This window comes from Penicillium cinerascens (genome assembly GCF_028974065.1).
Source record: "Penicillium cinerascens strain IBT 15544 chromosome Unknown contig_6_segment0_segment0, whole genome shotgun sequence".
Classification (NCBI taxonomy): domain Eukaryota; kingdom Fungi; phylum Ascomycota; class Eurotiomycetes; order Eurotiales; family Aspergillaceae; genus Penicillium; species Penicillium cinerascens.
In genome coordinates, this window is record NW_026695295.1 from 1994421 (window position 1) to 2012005 (window position 17585).

At 52.4% G+C, this 17585-nt stretch overlaps 6 protein-coding genes across 6 annotated transcripts; 2 read left to right on the plus strand and 4 right to left on the minus strand.

Annotated features, from left to right (window-relative positions):
• Positions 1–947: 947 nt before the first annotated feature.
• N7498_006731 (uncharacterized protein) lies at positions 948–2163 on the plus strand (the record flags this gene model as incomplete). The annotated part of the gene is made up of 3 exons (XM_058453793.1): positions 948–1263; positions 1838–2056; positions 2123–2163. 3 exons carry the CDS (start codon positions 948–950, stop codon positions 2161–2163), a joined length of 576 nt encoding a protein of 191 aa, XP_058307984.1.
• Positions 2164–3190: 1027 nt separating this feature from the next.
• On the plus strand, positions 3191–4005 carry N7498_006732 (NudC domain-containing protein; the record flags this gene model as incomplete). Its single annotated transcript, XM_058453794.1, has 3 exons — positions 3191–3436; positions 3499–3820; positions 3886–4005. The coding sequence occupies 3 exons, from the start codon at positions 3191–3193 to the stop codon at positions 3915–3917; spliced, it is 600 nt and encodes a 199-aa protein (XP_058307985.1). The 3' UTR covers positions 3918–4005.
• A 2149-nt stretch (positions 4006–6154) lies between these two features.
• N7498_006733 (uncharacterized protein) lies at positions 6155–7929 on the minus strand (the record flags this gene model as incomplete). Its single annotated transcript, XM_058453795.1, has 8 exons — positions 6155–6241; positions 6293–6408; positions 6464–6491; positions 6548–6751; positions 6817–7507; positions 7557–7629; positions 7689–7702; positions 7775–7929. The coding sequence occupies 8 exons, from the start codon at positions 7927–7929 to the stop codon at positions 6155–6157; spliced, it is 1368 nt and encodes a 455-aa protein (XP_058307986.1).
• A 1611-nt stretch (positions 7930–9540) lies between these two features.
• On the minus strand, positions 9541–11381 carry N7498_006734 (WD40 repeat domain-containing protein; the record flags this gene model as incomplete). Its single annotated transcript, XM_058453796.1, has 2 exons — positions 9541–11172; positions 11268–11381. The coding sequence occupies 2 exons, from the start codon at positions 11379–11381 to the stop codon at positions 9541–9543; spliced, it is 1746 nt and encodes a 581-aa protein (XP_058307987.1).
• A 565-nt stretch (positions 11382–11946) lies between these two features.
• Positions 11947–12968, minus strand: N7498_006735 (cornichon family protein). The gene is made up of 5 exons (XM_058453797.1): positions 12905–12968; positions 12595–12734; positions 12347–12502; positions 12205–12271; positions 11947–12140 (listed from the first exon to the last, which is right to left on the minus strand). Exons 2-5 carry the CDS (start codon positions 12693–12695, stop codon positions 12048–12050), a joined length of 417 nt encoding a protein of 138 aa, XP_058307988.1. The 5' UTR covers positions 12696–12734; positions 12905–12968; the 3' UTR covers positions 11947–12047.
• Positions 12969–13497: 529 nt separating this feature from the next.
• On the minus strand, positions 13498–16866 carry N7498_006736 (putative ATP-dependent permease ADP1; the record flags this gene model as incomplete). The annotated part of the gene is made up of 3 exons (XM_058453798.1): positions 13498–13734; positions 13787–15199; positions 15253–16866. 3 exons carry the CDS (start codon positions 16864–16866, stop codon positions 13498–13500), a joined length of 3264 nt encoding a protein of 1087 aa, XP_058307989.1.
• Between the last annotated feature and the right edge of the window lie 719 nt (positions 16867–17585).

Genomic DNA, 17585 nt, shown 5'->3' on the forward strand with positions numbered 1-17585 from the left:
TGAGGCTGAGCCATACGTGGGCCCGCTATGGATGTTACAGTTGACACCTCCCTGCACGGTGCTAATGTCATAGATATCAATCGTGATGTGTCCCCGGAAGGACCAACACCGATACAAGCCCCAAGCAGGCACGGTCTTGTGATGCCATCGCGGAGATGAATACCCATTTCAATCCGCCTGGTAGGACCGAGCGGCAGCATGTCATTTATCTCGCTTGACGGCTTCTGCCTTGTTGTTCGAGCACGCGATGGTCGTGGATTGGACGGAGCTGGGCTGTTGTACCGGCGGTCAACCGTTGCTGGGGGTGGGCGTTGCGATCTGGTGGAGATCCGGGTGGAAGGGAATCCGGTGACCTTGGGAGAAGTACGGCTTTAGACCGAATCGGGGCGTTTCTCGCTGATGGACGTGTCCAAAGTACACGTTTCCGGTTATCGTAGGGTACCTTTGCGTCGACGATGCATTTTTTGGTGCCAGCGTTGCTCCGGCCTTCGATGAAAAGTCCTTATTCGATGGTGATCGACGATCATGGACCGTTGGCTGCTGGGTGACGAGGATCGTACCGTTTCGGTTAAATGTCAATACCGGGAAATCGGAGAAATTCCTATAGTTTGGTACACTACTGCGCGGATGATGAATGGTCTCCACGCCGAACCTGGGAACAAAGGGGCTGTAGATCTATAGAGTACTGCATATCTATGGAGCTCATGGCTGACTTGGTTCACCCGAGCGTGTGCCTTGAACCAGCAACTTCCTTCCATAGACGGTATCAACTCCCTCCTCTGGATCCAAGTCATGGAGCCGAAGATAAGCTTCAATGAAACAGACCCCAGAACGGCTAACGGTGCACTCCGAATCTCGCGCTGACGTGGTGACGACATGCAAAAAAAGTGCCGAAGATCGCGAGGCAGTGCAATCTCACGGTCATCTGACGATAAACCATCTGACCGATGCGGTCAAGGAAGTCAACGGCCATGCTGTATCCCACGTGGAGAATGCCACCTCCCGCAATGCGCTTCGTTGTCGGTGAACGCACCTCCAATGGCACCGGGTGCCGTTACGTGCCAAGCGTCGCAGGTCCGGGATCCGATCGCGGATCGCTGGGGTCGAAATCCCAACCCGGTCTCCCGGCGCGCCCCCCGGCCCCAGTCGGGCGTCGTCCGCCTCAGACGTCAACTCGAGAGAAAGAGCGTGGATGGGGCTATCAGATCGGCTGGCGCGGATGCAAAATCAAATCCCCCCGGTTGGTAGTGATCCTTGATCGCGGTACGCTGGAAGGCTTCCCATTAGCCAGAGGGTCCCAAGCTAGTACTGGGGCCGGGAGTTAGATCACTCCCCACTGTGGTCTGACATCACCGGGCTTAACTCTCTGGTTCCCGGCACTGATGGGGTCAGGGTGTATCCAGGGGGTGGGGGCAAAAGTGGGTGTGGAGAAAGCAGGCGCAAGTTCCAGCTTTGAACTCTGCTGAAGGAGAGAACCAATAGGCGAGGCTGGATATCTCGATTCCTGCATATACCGGGTTTTACCCGGCCTTTCAGAGTGACTGGCTAGGCGGACCGCTATCCCGTTACGCGGTTAGGGAGAATCTAGGGAGAGTCGGTGAACGCGTTGGCGGCGCAGACCAAGTTGTGGCTCGTGACCGGCTCCCGGAGCAAACATTTCTTATTTTCTTAATTTTTTATTTTTTTTCTTGGTTATTTATTTGATTTTAATTTTAGTTAAAGTGTTTTTTTTGAATTTCTATTTTCTCGTTTGGGTTGGATACCAAGCTTCCAGAAATTCATATAAAGGGGGCCGCAGCCGTTTCAGCTCTTGACTGCACTGCTCAGACTTTCAAAGTTATCACCTCCGCTTCCTCCAGATCTCGAGAACCTTCAATACCCAACACTTCATCACTTGTATCACGCACTTCGATCACCGTCGCCATGGACCAAGTCAAGCCCAAGCAGGCCCAGCCTCAGAAGCCAACCACCAAGCCGCTCAGCATGGTCGAGACTTATCAACGACAATGGGACCAACTCATGGAAGACACCAACAAGCAAATCGACAAGATCCGCCGTAAGTTGATCCACGGGTGATGCACCGACTATCATATGCAGAGAGAAGTTTACTGACAGCCTGCAGAGGAAGAGCAAGCCAGAAACTCTAAACAGTCCACTCGATAACTCTTGACGACGCTTGTCTTTTGCACTCTCTCGGAGTTCTCGGGTGTTTTTTTCATGTCTATTTTTTTTCCCTACATTTCCTACAATTTGCTCATATGCATTCTCTGGAGCGGCCACGGAATGGGGCGGGGGGGATCCGGGATACTGGGACACATTCGCTACGGAGTTTGAGCTATGGTCGGTTTACAGGGATCAATTGGCATTGCCAGCACCTCGACCAAGGTCATTTTTTCCTTTTATGTTATTTATTTACTTTTCGGCACCCCTGGTGTGATGTTCTAGAATTTGGCCATCTGCCGCGAGGCTTGCATATCCAAGGGGACCATCCCTGGTTGATCGCTCTCCGGGATCCTTCGAATAGGAGCCTTTTTTTTTGTACTTCCGTACATTCCTCCAGATGTAAGCTTCACTCTTGCCTGCAGGAAGCCGAGTCGGTCAACGGTGTATGCAAAGGACAGCTGTGTCGGTCTCCACTACCGGCTGAGTAGCGTGCAGACGTGCCCAACGGTTTCAGCTTGGCATTGCACAATGCAATAGTATGTGCATAGCGGTGTGTCGCATGCCTTCTAGATTCGAGTCTGCGCGTCTTTGTCACGTCCATCACCTATCGCCCTCCCTGCAGGCCATTTTGACAGCATTCCGAACCGTTTTCGATCAGTCAAGTCACCTCGGGAGGCGCCGGTCCTGCTTTGCCCAGTAAGGGACACGGCCGCGATCCGAGATGGATAGCTCACACGAAGCTCTGTCATAGCGGATCCCGCATCGACTTCCTCTCATGCAAGGGATGAAAACACGCGTATAGCGCGGCTATGAATACCTTTTTTTTGTACAGGTCAGTCAAGGGACGGGAAACAAAAGTGATGTGCAACGTCAGCTATGCAGTGAGAATTCCAAGTTGAGATTATCGTTGATAGAAATCAAAAAGCCGATCGATCGTCGGGGACGGCCAATTAGGGCCGCCGCAGCTGCTCTCAACCCCCACCACTTTCTTCCCGCTTCAACTTGACACACCTTCTGCCAATCAACCATGTCCGCCCCCGAGCCCGAGAATTTGTCACCGGCTGAATTGGCCGAGCGTGAGCTCCAGGAACAGGAACGCAAGGCCCGTGAGGAGGCCGAGCAGGCTCAGCTGCCCTACAAATGGACCCAGACGATCCGTGACGTGGACGTCACCGCGCCCATTCCTGCCAACATCAAGGGCCGCGACATGCAGGTCACTTTGACCAAGACCAAGGTCAAGATCGCGATCAAGGGCCAGGATCCCATCATTGAGGTACGTGTTGACCCTCCACCGCTGCTCCCACCCCCGACTAACCGACTAACCTATCTTTGCAGGGCGACTTCCCTCACCCGATTGTCGTGGACGAATCATCATGGACCCTCGAGACCACCCCGAAACCCCCAGGCAAGGAAGTCAGCCTTCATCTCGATAAGGCAAACAAGATGGAGTGGTGGCCGCACGTCGTGACCGGCGCCCCCAAGATCGACGTCACCAAGATTCAGCCCGAGAACTCCAGTCTGAGTGATCTGGACGGCGAAACCCGTGCCATGGTCGAGAAAATGATGTACGATCAGCGCCAGAAGGAGTCCGGCGGTATGACCAGCGACGAGCAGAAGAAGATGGAGCTTCTGGAGAAATTCAAGGCGGAGCACCCGGGTACGTGATTGGCAGTTGGAAATGTGCGGCTTGTTGGGCAGACGTGGCTAACTTGTGGACTGCAGAAATGGATTTCTCCAACGCGCAGGTCGGTTAAAGAGACACGGTTGAGGATGCTGGCGTTGTCACGATCGATTCTCACGCACTAAGAAAATCATGGAGTGTATGAAGTATGAATTATGTTGCATCGAGGGGCTGCAGCCCGAATGAATCATGAATTGCACGGTGATCTCTCCCACCAAAGAGATATTGTCATCAGTCTTGGTCTTTTCTGCTTCATTCTTGACGGGATTTCCACTGCTTTGAGGATATCTTCGCCCGTAGATCCGTCATCCATGTAAATAGACCAAATACTCCGGGATGGGGTCAGGTGACTTTCGTCTGCCCGATTTGGATCCTGCGAGCGCTGCCCATTTGGGACTAGCGTGTTTCTATGAGGCCCAGGCGGTCTTCAGCTTCAGCCTTCGCTAAATTCTCCTTTTTATGGCCAATGGCATCCCCAAAGTGATGGTGAGAACCTTGCTCTATTGGTTTACACGGCTTCTGCGCCACTTCTGCGCCCTTTCCATGCAAATTAACAGAGGCCGAGACCGCGGGTCCCCGTTTCATATACATCGACCGTGAACTAGGAAGCAACTATATAGTATTCTCCTTCCACTTGTCGACGTCGGCCAGAATGCCCAACATTGTAAGCTGAAATCATCCAGGTCCCATCGGTGCTCAACAAAATACGTTCGTTCAAGGAACCACTCCACTCTCTCCGGCGCGCCTGGGCCCATGCAATGGCAAAGGAGTATTTTCCGGGTCCCAGACTACAAATCACATATGCCGGCGCAAGGCACTGCGGAAGAACCAGACGGTCGGGTTATCCAGGTTCGTCGCTCACATTGGAGATCTCGGGGGGCGGATACGCCATCTGCAAGTAGCGCAAAGTTAAAGTACCTCCGCCTTCCACCGAATGTGACCTGTATATTGACCGGCCTAGCGCAATGAAATGAAGCCACGCTGTTGCCGCTGTGGGAAACTCAGTAGCGAGTGTAAATACTCGACTCCGTCAGCTCTGATTCGATCCACTACACTGGGTCGAATCCGATAACATGATATCACTGGTTCCCTCTCTGTCTTCGTTTACGTCGCTGCCGTTGGTGGCGGAAAAGCTGGTTGAGCTGCTACGTCCACTCAGTGGAACTTCGAGTCTCTCTTCATCATGTATGAGTTATCTGGTAAACGACCATGTTCTAGAATAGCACCACTTTCATCGATCCACGATAACTACTCTACATTCTGACACCGATATGAGTGCTATGATGGCACTGGTTTGATACGCAACCATTCCAAGGTCGGCGCGGGTAGGCGAGCTTCTGGCCATGCTCAATGGTGGCTTCGGTACTTATGGTACTGAAGTATTTGGGCTCGTAGACTGCAAAGTCGGTTGGGTTGACGTGTTGCAACCTGGCAGAGTAGGCCGAACTATTCTTACTTCCCTTTGGGTATTTGAGGAGTTAGGGGCCAATGATGAAACTTGTGTCTGGGCTGGCTAGGTATGGCTGGCTTGACCTGCCCGGGTGCATCAGATTATTTCTGATTGAATTGTCCTTGGAGTGTGACATGGAGGGAAATCTAAGCCCATTTAGCAGCTGGTTTCACGAACTACGAGGGTCGGTTCTTGACATACACCGAACTATTTGGCATGGCTACAACTTGTCATCGATTTGTAACATTTTCTACCATTTCCTGAAGATCATTCTGAACTTGTAGCAGTTTCTCAAAGTAATTGAGCTAAAGATTGATGTTCCTGCGCTGCTAATATGCGAAACCATCTGCTCAGCACCTGGAGCTACCCTGGTGAAGAGACATCCCTTCAAGCACCCCGGATTTCATTCCATGGAGTCATTGAGAGAGATTCTCTCTAATGCAATACGAATGGTTGTAATGATCTCCACACCCCACAAACCGCACTCGTGGGGTTAGCTAACCTTTTCTATGGTTCGATCATTGTCGCTCTCCGTTTTAGTGCTCGCCCCACGCCACTTTTTAGTCACAGAAAGTCGGATACTCTTTGCCCGAGGGTACCCGGCCCGGGGGACTGATGCCCGGTCTGGCCTCACCGCGTACTGCCCGATCGTAATACTGAACTGGCTCTTTTTGACTAGGAAAATAGGCGAACAAGTTATCAGAAGACCTTGTGACAACTCCATGCAAGTGAATGATCTATTTACAACGACTAGGCTCGCGTAGTCAATGCTATTCTATAGTAACCTCCAAAAAGCTCCTATGCCAGTACGAATACCAAAACAAATCTATGAGACAGTCCTCAGGGATAGAGGTGAATTTTTACGTGGCGTTGTTGGCACACGTCCAGCTGGCAGTGGACGAACTCTCATTGATCGACTTGCCCGACACGTACAGACCCAGTCCGCACTGATCTCGTTAGCACGCAATTCTGCCTCGAAAAGGATAGAGCAAACATACAATAGCAAGGGCGATTCCCAGAATCACCAAGTTGAGGATCGTGAGGGCGATTTGCTTCGGCGACTCGGTCCACTGTCCCTTGTTCATAACTAGCCACATGATGGCAGGAATGCCGTCTGCGTACAATTAGTGTCCTGTCGGAATTCGATACCTCATGATCGGAATACTTACAGCTGAACCAGCTTCCAAAGAGGGAACTCTGTTGAAAGATATTAGCAAACAATAACCAATCTTGTAAACGTTGGAAGAACATACAATCAAACTCAGCAAGTCGTTAAACACCGGGATCGACTCGGCGATGACCCAGGCAATGATCCACGTCGTCAGACCGATGGCCACCCAAGTTCCGGTGGCCAACAAACTCCTCTGGTGCATGTGGTGCGAACGCTCACCACGGAAGATTCGAACATAGATATACTTGGAAGCAACGTGGCCGAAAACCACACCGGCAACAATGACCTGGTAGGATATTAGATTGGGGATCAAGAGGAAATGAAGATGGGGGGAGGGGGGTTATTTGGTACCGTCGGAATGGCCAGGCCGTAAGCGACCTTCTTCATCACGGGTCCAGCGGATGAGAGGGCGGGAGAGTCCACGTCGGGGCCTGCATAGCAGTAGATGACCATTGCCGTCACAATGTAGAGGGTGGTATCGACACCCTGGAGCATGGCCAGAGACCTGGGGAACTGGGCGGTGTCCTCCATCTCCGACATAATACCGAAGAACGCCACATGAGCGATGAAGGCGAAGACGATGTTGGTAACGGCGAGGAAAGCCTCTGAGAAGGTAGGCGAGGTAGTGATTTCGTTCACGACGTCGTCCGGAGCTTGCACACCAATGGAAATCATTGTAGTGATTGTGGCGACCAGGATACTAACGGCGGAGACGGTGGACATGATAAACAGCTTACTCGACGTCCGCGGGAGGGCGCAAATGCAGCTGACGATCAGGCCAACGACACCGAAGACGATGGTGCAGGTGCCGTGGTTTGTGATCGTGTTAAACAACACGGAAAATGTGAGGATGTGACTGGCCATCAAAAAGATCATGAACAGCAGCTGGCCGAAGAAGAATAGCTCTCGACCGAACGAGCCCATAAGCAGCTCTCCAGCGTCACCCATGCTGTGCACCTGAGGATATCGCTGTTTGAACTGGCCCATGATGTACCCGGTGTACCATGAGATACCTGACAGACCGAGGATGAGAATCAACGACCTGGTTAATCATCAGCCTTGTTTTTGCAGTGCGGATAAAGAGTCCTTACGGGACGATTCCGAGAGTTGCCACGGCCGAGGGAAGAGACAGAATACCGAGCGAGATGTTTTCGGCGACCATCACTGAACAGAAAGATTAGTTGGACATTCAATATTGACCGGGATCCACGATGAGCTCTTACGCATTCCAGCTTGCCTGCAAAAAGGTCAATATCGCGTAAAGTCAAGACTATACAAGCCGAAAGGGTCCAAAGTCCGGAGTACTTACCACCACTTCATCACACGGTACTTCACTTCCCCGGTTTCTTCATTGCCGAACGGATCGTCCTCAGGAGACGCTTTCTGCTCATATTTTTCCGCGTCTATCTGATCATTGTAGACGTCGGGCTCTTGCGTGATCGACTGGCGTTCCGGGACACTCATGATGGCTTAAGGGTGGGGAGAGGTCAAACGAGCAAGAGTCCGGGGGAGAAGACAAGAGGAAAAGGAACCAGACCTCACGAGACGTGGAGGTGACCGGAGATGAGCATATTGACCCATTTTTTCTGAGTCTTGGCGCGTGGCGATGAACATACCCTACAGGGCAAACTGGATCAATCCCCACAATAATGTCTGATAACGTTAATTCCAGTATACCTCGGCTACACCAGGCTACATAATGTGGAAAGTGCGAATCCTACGAAGCGAAACCCTAGTGAGGCCCGAAACCGCGCCGAACTGCGCCCCTATACATCCATCTTGATATACTTATATAAGCGAAATAACATTCTTCACGATCGTAAGGTTTTCATTACCCAAGGCACCGCCTGCCAGAACCGTATTAGCTTTGTGCGCCCGGTTTGAACCAGCCAACCCCACGCGCGGCTTGTCCCCGGCCCGGGCACAACAACCGGCCCGGCGACTTACCCCCCGGGGCCCCGAGTCGGCCGGTAGTTACCAGGAATATTCGAGAAAATTTATATAATTGGATAATAAATCCATCTCGGTATCTGCAGTGTGTTTTCATGAGGCTGCAGTTGGGCAATTCCCCCGAAGCGGTATAGAGTAAACATAGGACCCATTCGACAGATTTCAATGACACATTCGGAGTTCGAAGCCAATTGATTTACATCCCGGGTCTTCCACGGGCGTATTCCTTCAACTCCGTCAATATTATGTGTCATATGGGGGTTTTCATTACGTTATTTTGTATAATGTGATTCTTGAAAAGCTGGGGTACTCCGGAAATAAACGAGCAGTCAATGGAATCAAGAGTAGTTCACCATATGAAAAGCCCGGGTGTTTTAATTGGTAAACCAAAGGGGGTGGTCATTTAGCCTCGCCCCTAAGTACGCGCTAAGGGCTAACCAGATGCCTAACAGGCACGTAATCTCCCTTGTGGCGCGATGGCGTAGAAAAGCGGGGTGCGTCAACGGTGACTAGAGTTCGAGGCCATACCTTATCGCCCAGAGAGATCTACGGGTGAAGTGTGCAATTATAAACGTGTCCTTGGCACCAACGAACAGGCAATCCTGTTCTCCTCCGCATATCTAAGAAGACTCCAGGAAGACCGACGGCAGCCTTGTTGCCAAGAGGCTCGGAGTTACCCGGCTGAAGAGGCTCCTGGCTCACTCCGGGCACACTCACTGGGGTAGATGGCTCCTAGTTGGTGGCTATGTGCATGTACATGCGTTACTCACCTGGGCAATATGACTCTCACTGCCACTCCAGCGTATCTCACAGTAATACACTTGTCTGATCCGATACGAGTGTTGCACGACTGAATCCAAACTCCTGTCACACACTGGGGCTTCTTACATGGATGACCTTGGCTGTATGATTCACGTAGGCGGACAACGGTGCGCACCTTGTCCATCTAAAACTAGTCTGTGATGAAAAGGGAACGTTCGAAAACAAGATCTCGGACAGTTGGATGACGCCTTGGAGAAGTACGCAGAAGTACACTACGTTTGGGTGGGAATATCATGCTGAACAGCAAAACTGGATTGATTTAACGCCTCGACGGGGCTGGTATAAGAATCCACAGTCATATGCCTAATCCCAATACTTGATAAGTCCGTCCAACGCACCCGTAACCACCTTGCTGGTTTCCTGAGGATGCCAGTCCAGGCACGTAACGGCGCCGCCTTCTTTGCCGCCCGCCGGCAGCTTATGATACATTTTACCCGTCTTCCAATCCCAGAAACAAGCGAAGCCACCGCTGTCGCCAGAGGCAATGAACTGACCGTCTGGCGAGATCTTGATGTCAATACCGTATCCGGCAACGTTGTGCCCGCGGAAGCTCTTCTTGCGATTCTGTCGGAACTTGTCGGTGGCTCCGTAGACGACAATCTGGTTGTCGCCTGATTGGAAGGCCACGTACTTGCCATTGGGATGTGGCGTCGCCCGGGTGAGAGCGAACATGTAGGGTTCGGCGATGAATTTGATCGGTACGGGAATGCCGTACTCCCACGCACGCAAGGACTTGTCGTCGGAGGTGGTGATGAAGCGACGGTTGTCGTCGACGAAGGTGATGGTGTTGACGGCTGCCAGATGGTGATCGTATTCTTGAACCACTTCACTTGTTCGTGTATCGAACTGGACAATCTTCTTGTCGGACATACCAGCCAAGAACTCATGCTGGTGCTCCGGGCTGGGGTTGAATCGCACGACGTGGGGGATCTTGCCAGTCGAGAACCGTCCCAAGCATTTACCATACTCGGTATCCCAGAGCTTAATCTGGCGGTCGAACGAGCCGGTAAGGAAAGTCCGCCCTGTAGGGTCGAAGTCCGTATCTGTGATGGCCTTGGAGTGACCCGAGAAAGTCCGCAGTAGCTCGCGGGAGTGGTATGCATCCCAGATCTTGGCTTTGCCGTCGGCAGCCGACGAGAGCAGCAAGTGGCCCGATCCGGGGAAGAAACGAAGTGAGGTGATGGCCTTGGTGTGTGACTTCCAGGTGTGGATGAGTTTCTTTGGCACGTAGTTTTTGACACTGCCCGGTTCCTTGTGCAGGTCAATATCCAGGTCCTGAGGCACATGCATGTACGTCCGACCCATGTAGTCGAACTGCTCGGAGCCGTGGAATTCAGTCGTTTCGACTTTGGATGTGTCGCCCTGGTACTCGGTGGCCTCTTTGCTCATGGCCGGCATGGGCGCCGCGGGGGCCAGGGTCTCGTCTTCCTCCACCCACTCCTCATCACTCGCCAGCTCGCGCTCTTCGCCCTCAGCGACCTCGACCTCGTCATATTGTTGATCGTTTGTGTATTTCGCCCAGGGCCCAAGGTACGCGCCTTCGCCCTCGACGATGCTCGAGTCGCCCTTCTTTTGCCGCTTCGATCGCCATGCAGCCGAGGCTTCCTTGCTGGGTCTCATCTGTACAACATCACGCCCCCCATATTGCGCAACTTTATCCATGTCTCCGACAAACTGATCCGGCGCAGTCGGGTTGCGCGTGTAGCCCAAGCTCTGGAACGTGCGGTGCTGCGCGGCGAAGGTCGACTCGCTGATGGCAGCCTCCTCGGCAAAGCCGGTTGGGACATTCTTCCTCTTAATTCCGTTTCCGGGGCCGGCTGGCTTGAAAGGGTTCACGGGTCCTTGAGACGGGCGCATCAAATCATCGTAGGTGGCGTTGTAGGTCAGGGCTTGGGATGAGGTGTTGGCGAGGGTCATTTGCATATGCGCATGGTCCTGTAGAGTTGTTAGTCTTATCTGAGCACGAATCGAACAGGTTGTAAATGGCTCTGTGAGCTTGGAAGTGCGCGATAGAGTGTAGGGGACCAAACCTCTGTATTGACTTCTGGAGCCGCAACCACCTTGGTTGCGGTGGTGACCTGAGCCTTGGGCACCGTGGCATCATCATCGCTGGAGTAATAACCAGCGCCCAGTAAAGACGCCATGATGAATATGAGAGAAGGTCGAAGCAATGCCCACCTTCGCGACGGAGTGAGTTGAGTGGAGACCGCAGACGCAGAAGTCGGATCGAATTTTACGGGCGGCGACAGAACCACAAAGCGAAGAAATGACTTTGCCGTGCAGCAGCTTTAACGTTGCATTATCGTTAACGGTCAGGTACAAATTTTACATCCCGCCTACGTACCTCCTAATTAAAGAGGCTATTGTCAGAGGAGAATTGGGTATCGTACGCTCTTCATTGCCAACCCGCTTGGGAGGTATATACAACTCACAGGCCGAAAAACATGGCTAGATCAACACAAAGACAAAAAGAAGGCAAAAGCAGACCATAAGAGAAGACTCCTAATCAGTGCCAGAGCCATACAGCAACGTACATAGTCTCTATTACTCTCCCAACCCCGAACCGACCATCTATCTCAAGACTGAAGACGAAGAATTCACGCGCATCATTCATTAGTCCACCCAGGCAGCTCGAACGGCATTATAGTACCGCAAATGACACGGCGGCTGCCAGGGTAGGTAATCGCATACGGCAGACATCTCCCACAAGGCAAGAAGATATCCGCCCCGGAGAAAGCCCTGCCGAAAATTCATCTCTTGAGCTAGTTTGGACGGCCGTGGCGCATTGCATACTCGGTTTTGTTGCGAAGTCAATGGCCTTCATCGCGGATCAGAGCGACAATCATGCTGTACAGGTAGAAGAAGAACATCAGGAGGTGGAAGCCCAGCTTGATGAAGGATTCCTATAGCGCGAGCTATGAGTCAGTTCCATATGTATCAGAATGACGGGGATAAGGTAGCACCAACCTTCTTGTGCACATTCAGCTTGCGGAAAATCTCAGTCGCATCCAGCAGGTGCTGGTTCTCGTAGATTCTGTAACCCCATCAGATTAGCCTCGTCCTGCACGAATTGTGGGAGCTCTCGCAAAGCTTTATCGGTGGCACGTACTTCTTCGCGTTGAAGGCCAGGAGGGGCAGGTTGAGGATGATAGCGACCCAGTAGCCATTAATGACGAACAGGAAGGTCAAAAAGGCGTGGACGGCGGCTTCGGGGATGATGTAGGCGTTAAGGCGGTTGCACAGGTCAATCGGGTTGATGTAGTCACTGCGAAAAGGGGAGGCGCGGGTTAGTGAGGTCCAGCGAGAGTCTACAAAGCTCTAGACGAGCGTCGACAGGTCGGAAGCAGGGCGACTCACCATTCCAAATCGCTGTACATGATGGTGAAGAACACCTGGAGGAAGAGGTTGACGGCGTTGATCAACACCGCCAGCAGGTAGAGCCAGGCCTCGCCGGACATGATGGGCACGAGATCGACTCCTCGAGAGGTTTAGGAGAACTTAAATTAAACGGTGAGCAAGGCCGCAGCAAGAGGGGGTGTTGGCGATGTCGAGGAGTGCGGATCGCACAGTTCGGAATTGGAGATGGGTTTTTGTGGGGGTCCGCGCTCAGGGAAGACGGGGGAATCACAGAGAGTGAGGGAGATGATGAAGGGGAGAGCTCACTCACAAATCAGAAGCAGTGTAATCCGCGGTGGAGACGAGTAGAAGAACGAGAAATGGGGAGGCGGAGCTGTGAAAGTGCGATGGAAGGTGCGGGCGGTGGGCCTGGGACTAGTCACGTCTTAGCGCGCTAGCACACCGAGGGGCTGGTGATAACACAGTCGTCCCGAGAAAGTACCTGAAAATACGAAGAAAAAGATCGGGTGATGATGAGGTGCTTAATGTTGAGCAACTGGTGCAAAAGGCCAGCTTGCGCAGACAGGAATCTCGGGTGAGCCTCAAAGGATGACGTCGCTCACGCACTCCCGCTTTCCAGCTGACTTGATGTTCGTACTCGGGTCTACAAAGATTCAGATAAGTATAGATATGCTTCAAGTGCTGGGAAAATGATCGAGGCGGATCTAGTTGTAGATTCTAGTGAGCTATAGTAATAAAATTACCACACTATAACCGCAGAGCATAGTCTACCCAGGTATATACACTCGGCTCCTGCACTACAAGTACAGCTCAGCTCTCCCGATGCTCTTAGCAACATCTATATACACTACAACGCCTCAAAGGACATAAACATTCCACTGAAAACATCAAATCACTGAGAGCTTATCGCTTCTCGACAAGCAGGAAATGCATCGATGCGTATGCAATGATGATGAACGCTCCCGCGATCACGGCCAGCCCGGCGACATCGAACCAGTACGCCTGCGTGTCGAAGCCAAAGGCACTCAGAATCGAGGCACCGGGCACTTCGATATCCAAACCGTACTTGTGATCGATCAGGGTAAGGAAGGTAACCTCGTTGACGATGAGAGCCTCGAAGCCGTAGTGGAAGATGGATAGCTGATGCACAATTAGCAAGAAAATGACGACTGGATATCAAGATGAGACTTACGCTTTGCAGCCACAGAGCCGACTTGGGGATGGCATCGTGGTTCAGCAAAAGACCCGCGAAGAGCAGACTGAAGAGCATCACCAAGCTACCGATCAGGTTGGCAACTCCACCATCCCGGAACACAATGCCGATGAACAGACAGATATTAGCGGCCGCCAGATTGAACAGTACCAGGACCAGCTGGAATCGGAAGAACTCGGGCCATGCAGGGATCAATCCGGTCATGGGGTAGACAATGATGCCCATGATGATGGGTGGGAGGAGGCGCAGTGGCACAATATCGAAAACGACCTTGGACGCAAAGTATGTGACGGGGTGGTAGTATCCGTTGGCACGCTCACGAACAAACAAAAGTCGTTCTGTAGAAAAGACCGTAAGACTGGTCAAAGTACTGAAGCCAAACAAGGCCAGGACGAAGAAGAACAGACCCAGCCGGTTCTGGAAACCCTTGATGTCGTCGGTCAGGCCGTAGAAGAGATACCCAGACAGAACAGCGAGAAGAATTGCAATGGCGTAGTGAGTGAGCATCAGCATAGGGTTGCGGTACAAATTGCGCCAAGTGCGTTGCGACAAAATGATGAACTGGCGGGCCAGACTGACGCGAGCATAGCTCATCGGCTGTGTTGTTGAAGTGCCAGACAAGAGATGAGAGTCGGTTGATCCATTTGCTGCTTGCGCGGACTGGACAGCCGACACAACCTCATCGTGCACAGAGCGACATACATCAGAATCGGCGTAGCTGGCCACAAGAATATCAAGATCGGTCTGACCAGGTGCCGGGGGTGGTAGCTGGTCCGGGTCATCAAGAATTTGAGGAGGAACGTGGCCCGCTTGACGGGACAGACGCATCCATTGCTGATCATTATCTGCTGTATCCAGAGTGGCATCTTCCTCATCGGTTTTTGGCGTAAAGGGACGATCCTCCTTACGGCGCGAGTACAGTTGGCGATCTTGCTGCTGCTTCAGAGACACCCGACGCTTGCTCCTCGGTCTACGGGTCTGCTCCGCAATGCTGCTGGAGTTCTCCTCGAAGCTGACATTTGACACACTCGCGACAGACTTGACCGCCATTAGACTACTCGAGGCAGTCTTAGGAGGGCCACTTCGCCCATCCACGGAAAATTCAACTTCGTCTGAATACGAATGTGTGGTACCGGCATGCATGGTAAGGTCGACAAGATAATCCGCAATGTTGAAACCCGGCGGGCATGAATATCCGATCTTGTCAAAGTACTGCTGGCATGTTGAGAACGGTCCAGAGTAGACAGTACGTCCGCCCGCGAGAAGGATCAGTCGATCGAAGAGAGCCACAATATTGGAGCGCGGTTGGTGGATGGTGAAAATGACCGTACGATTGTACGTCTTGGCCAAGGTGACCAGGCATTCCACGACATTAAACGCGTTGTAGGCATCCTAGAAAAGTGTCAGTTGGGTTGAACACATTGCGATGGAGTGCTGCATCATACCAGTCCACTAGTGGGTTCGTCCAAAAACAAGATGCTGGGACTGGTGACCAGCTCGCAAGCAATGCCGACTCGGCGCTTCTCACCACCAGAGACGCCACGGCCATTGCCTTCCTCGGAGCCAATCAGTTGGTCTTTGATGTGATAAATTCCGAGCTGCTTCTCTACATCCAGAACTCTCTGCTCTTTGGCTCCTCGGCTCATGTCTCGCGGCAATCTCAGCAAGGCACTGGTCAGGATGGTTTCATGAACCGTCAAGGTCGGCAGCATCGTGTCTTCTTGATCGACAAAGCCAACCATGCTTCTGAAGTCGTTGTCGTCCACTTTCTCGCCATTCACGTAGAAGTTACCTTGAACGGCACCACGCTTGTTTTTGCGGGCCAGAATGTCCAGGAAAGTTGTCTTGCCGGCGCCCGAGGCTCCCATGATGGCGGTGATCTGGCCCGGCGCAGACGCACCCTGAATACCGGAGAGGATCTCCTTTCCATTCAGATAGTAAGACACATCATTCCAGTACAAAGCTGCCGGTCGGTGTTCCGCCAGTAGCTTCGCTGTTTCATCGTCCGAGTCATCCGATAGAGACAGTAGGCTGTAACCACGACGCGCAGCTCGGCGAGTCAGATACCAGACAATCAGGATCACTGCCACGACGAAAAGCGCACAACCAGCGATTGCCCCTGCGATGAGCGGAGTGTTGATCTTCTTGACGGGGCGCTCATAGCCGGGTAAGTTGGTCTTATACAGACACTCTCCAGAATCGCAGGACAGGAAAATGCTCGCGTCGCCGAACACTGAACTGATCAGGCTGTTCATCTCGGGCTCCGAGAAAACACTCTTGGTTCCTTCAGCGGTCGCTTTCGTTACGAAAGTAGCCGGCCCCTTGATGGTTTGGGCGAGGAAGTCCTTGAGGTTGATCGACCCGTTCTCACCACAAAGGAAGCGGTCCTCGATGCACCTACACTGTACATTGTCACACCTGTAGCTGGTCGTGTTCTTGTCGTAGTCGGTTTCCATGCTCCAGTCGCAGGTATCAAGGCCACAATAGAAGGACTCCTTCTGGTCCACCCAGAACTGAAAGTTGCAAGTGTTGTCTTCGGCGTCGCAGGAGAACGTCACTTGAGGCTTCCGACCACCCAACATATCCAAAATAGGCTTGTTGATCACATCACACATCTGGAAGTTCTGGTTGACCGTGACACCTTGTTTGTAGCATGCGCCGTCTTTACCCTCGGGCATCATAGCATCGCAAGCACTATCGGACTGGCAGACATTGCAGTTTATACCGCTCCAGCCATCCTTGCAGTCGCAGGATGCGCCATCGCGCACAGCACGGTTCTCACCGTCAGCCAGCGAGCCGCACACTGGTTCGGAACAGTCATCTCCGCCGAATCCAGCCGGACAGGAGCATTTCCCGTTGAACTTGTTGCAGGGCGCAAAGTGGGTACAGTTGTAGCTATCGAGCTGGCAGTTGAAGCACGGGGGGCAGTTGGGGGGCCTGTCATCGAGGATCGTAAGAGATCGGGGGACGAGATTGCCGTCGGATATTTCGCTCCATGCTACCGTCGCAAACGCCGAGGAAACCAGGGCGAGGAGGGAGAGGGCGGTTGTCGACCGCATGTTGAGCAGGGGTGGGTAGCACCCACACACAGCAATGGGCGACCGGGGAAAGGGGAACTCTGGAGGGAGTTAGTCGCAATGGAGTATCGAGTGTAAGGTGTAAGGTGTAAGGTGTAAGAGGAGAGTGAACAGATGCCTCGGAGCGAGGACTCCAAGGAAGTGGAGAGGCGGAGGTGGAGCGTCAGATTGGAGATGACGCGGGCGGAGAAGCTGTCTTGGCGCCAGGCACCGTTTCGGGGTTAAGGCATCCAAACAGAAGGCGAGATTACCGCTCAGTTTCGAGGAATTTAAATGCAATATCCAAAATGGCCCAGTGGCCATGGGTAGTAAGTACCAGCACCCCCGGATTCAACGTAGCTTCGAGTAGGAGAGAGTCCGCGGTACAAACCTACAGACCCCATCAGCCAATTTGGCCATTGACCGTCACACTGTCTATGCCTCTTATAGTATGAGCTTTTACAAGGCCGATGCTGGCACACTAGGTCACACAAGCAGTTTGGGCTGCACATCTATCGCTCATTCCCTCGTGATCGTACTTAAACCCATATACTTCTGTATTAATCTCATCGTATTATGCAAATGATCTCAGTGCCGATATCACTAGTCTTGTGCCTTCAAAAACTCTTAGAGATAAGCAAATTCAAACAAGTCAAACATCACCCCTTCTATTACCTACATCATCGTCTTGGTCATGGGTCTTGCCATCACGGTCTTCACAG

Coding starts and splice junctions, on each gene's coding strand:
- N7498_006735 (XM_058453797.1), bottom strand. CDS start 12,695: ATGTCCGGCGAGGCCTGGCTCTACCTGCTGGCGGTGTTGATCAACGCC. Junction 12,272..12,346: donor CTGGCCTTCAACGCGAAGAA/GTACGTGCCACC, acceptor ATGGGGTTACAG/AATCTACGAGAACCAGCACC. Junction 12,141..12,204: donor AGCTGAATGTGCACAAGAAG/GTTGGTGCTACC, acceptor CTCGCGCTATAG/GAATCCTTCATCAAGCTGGG.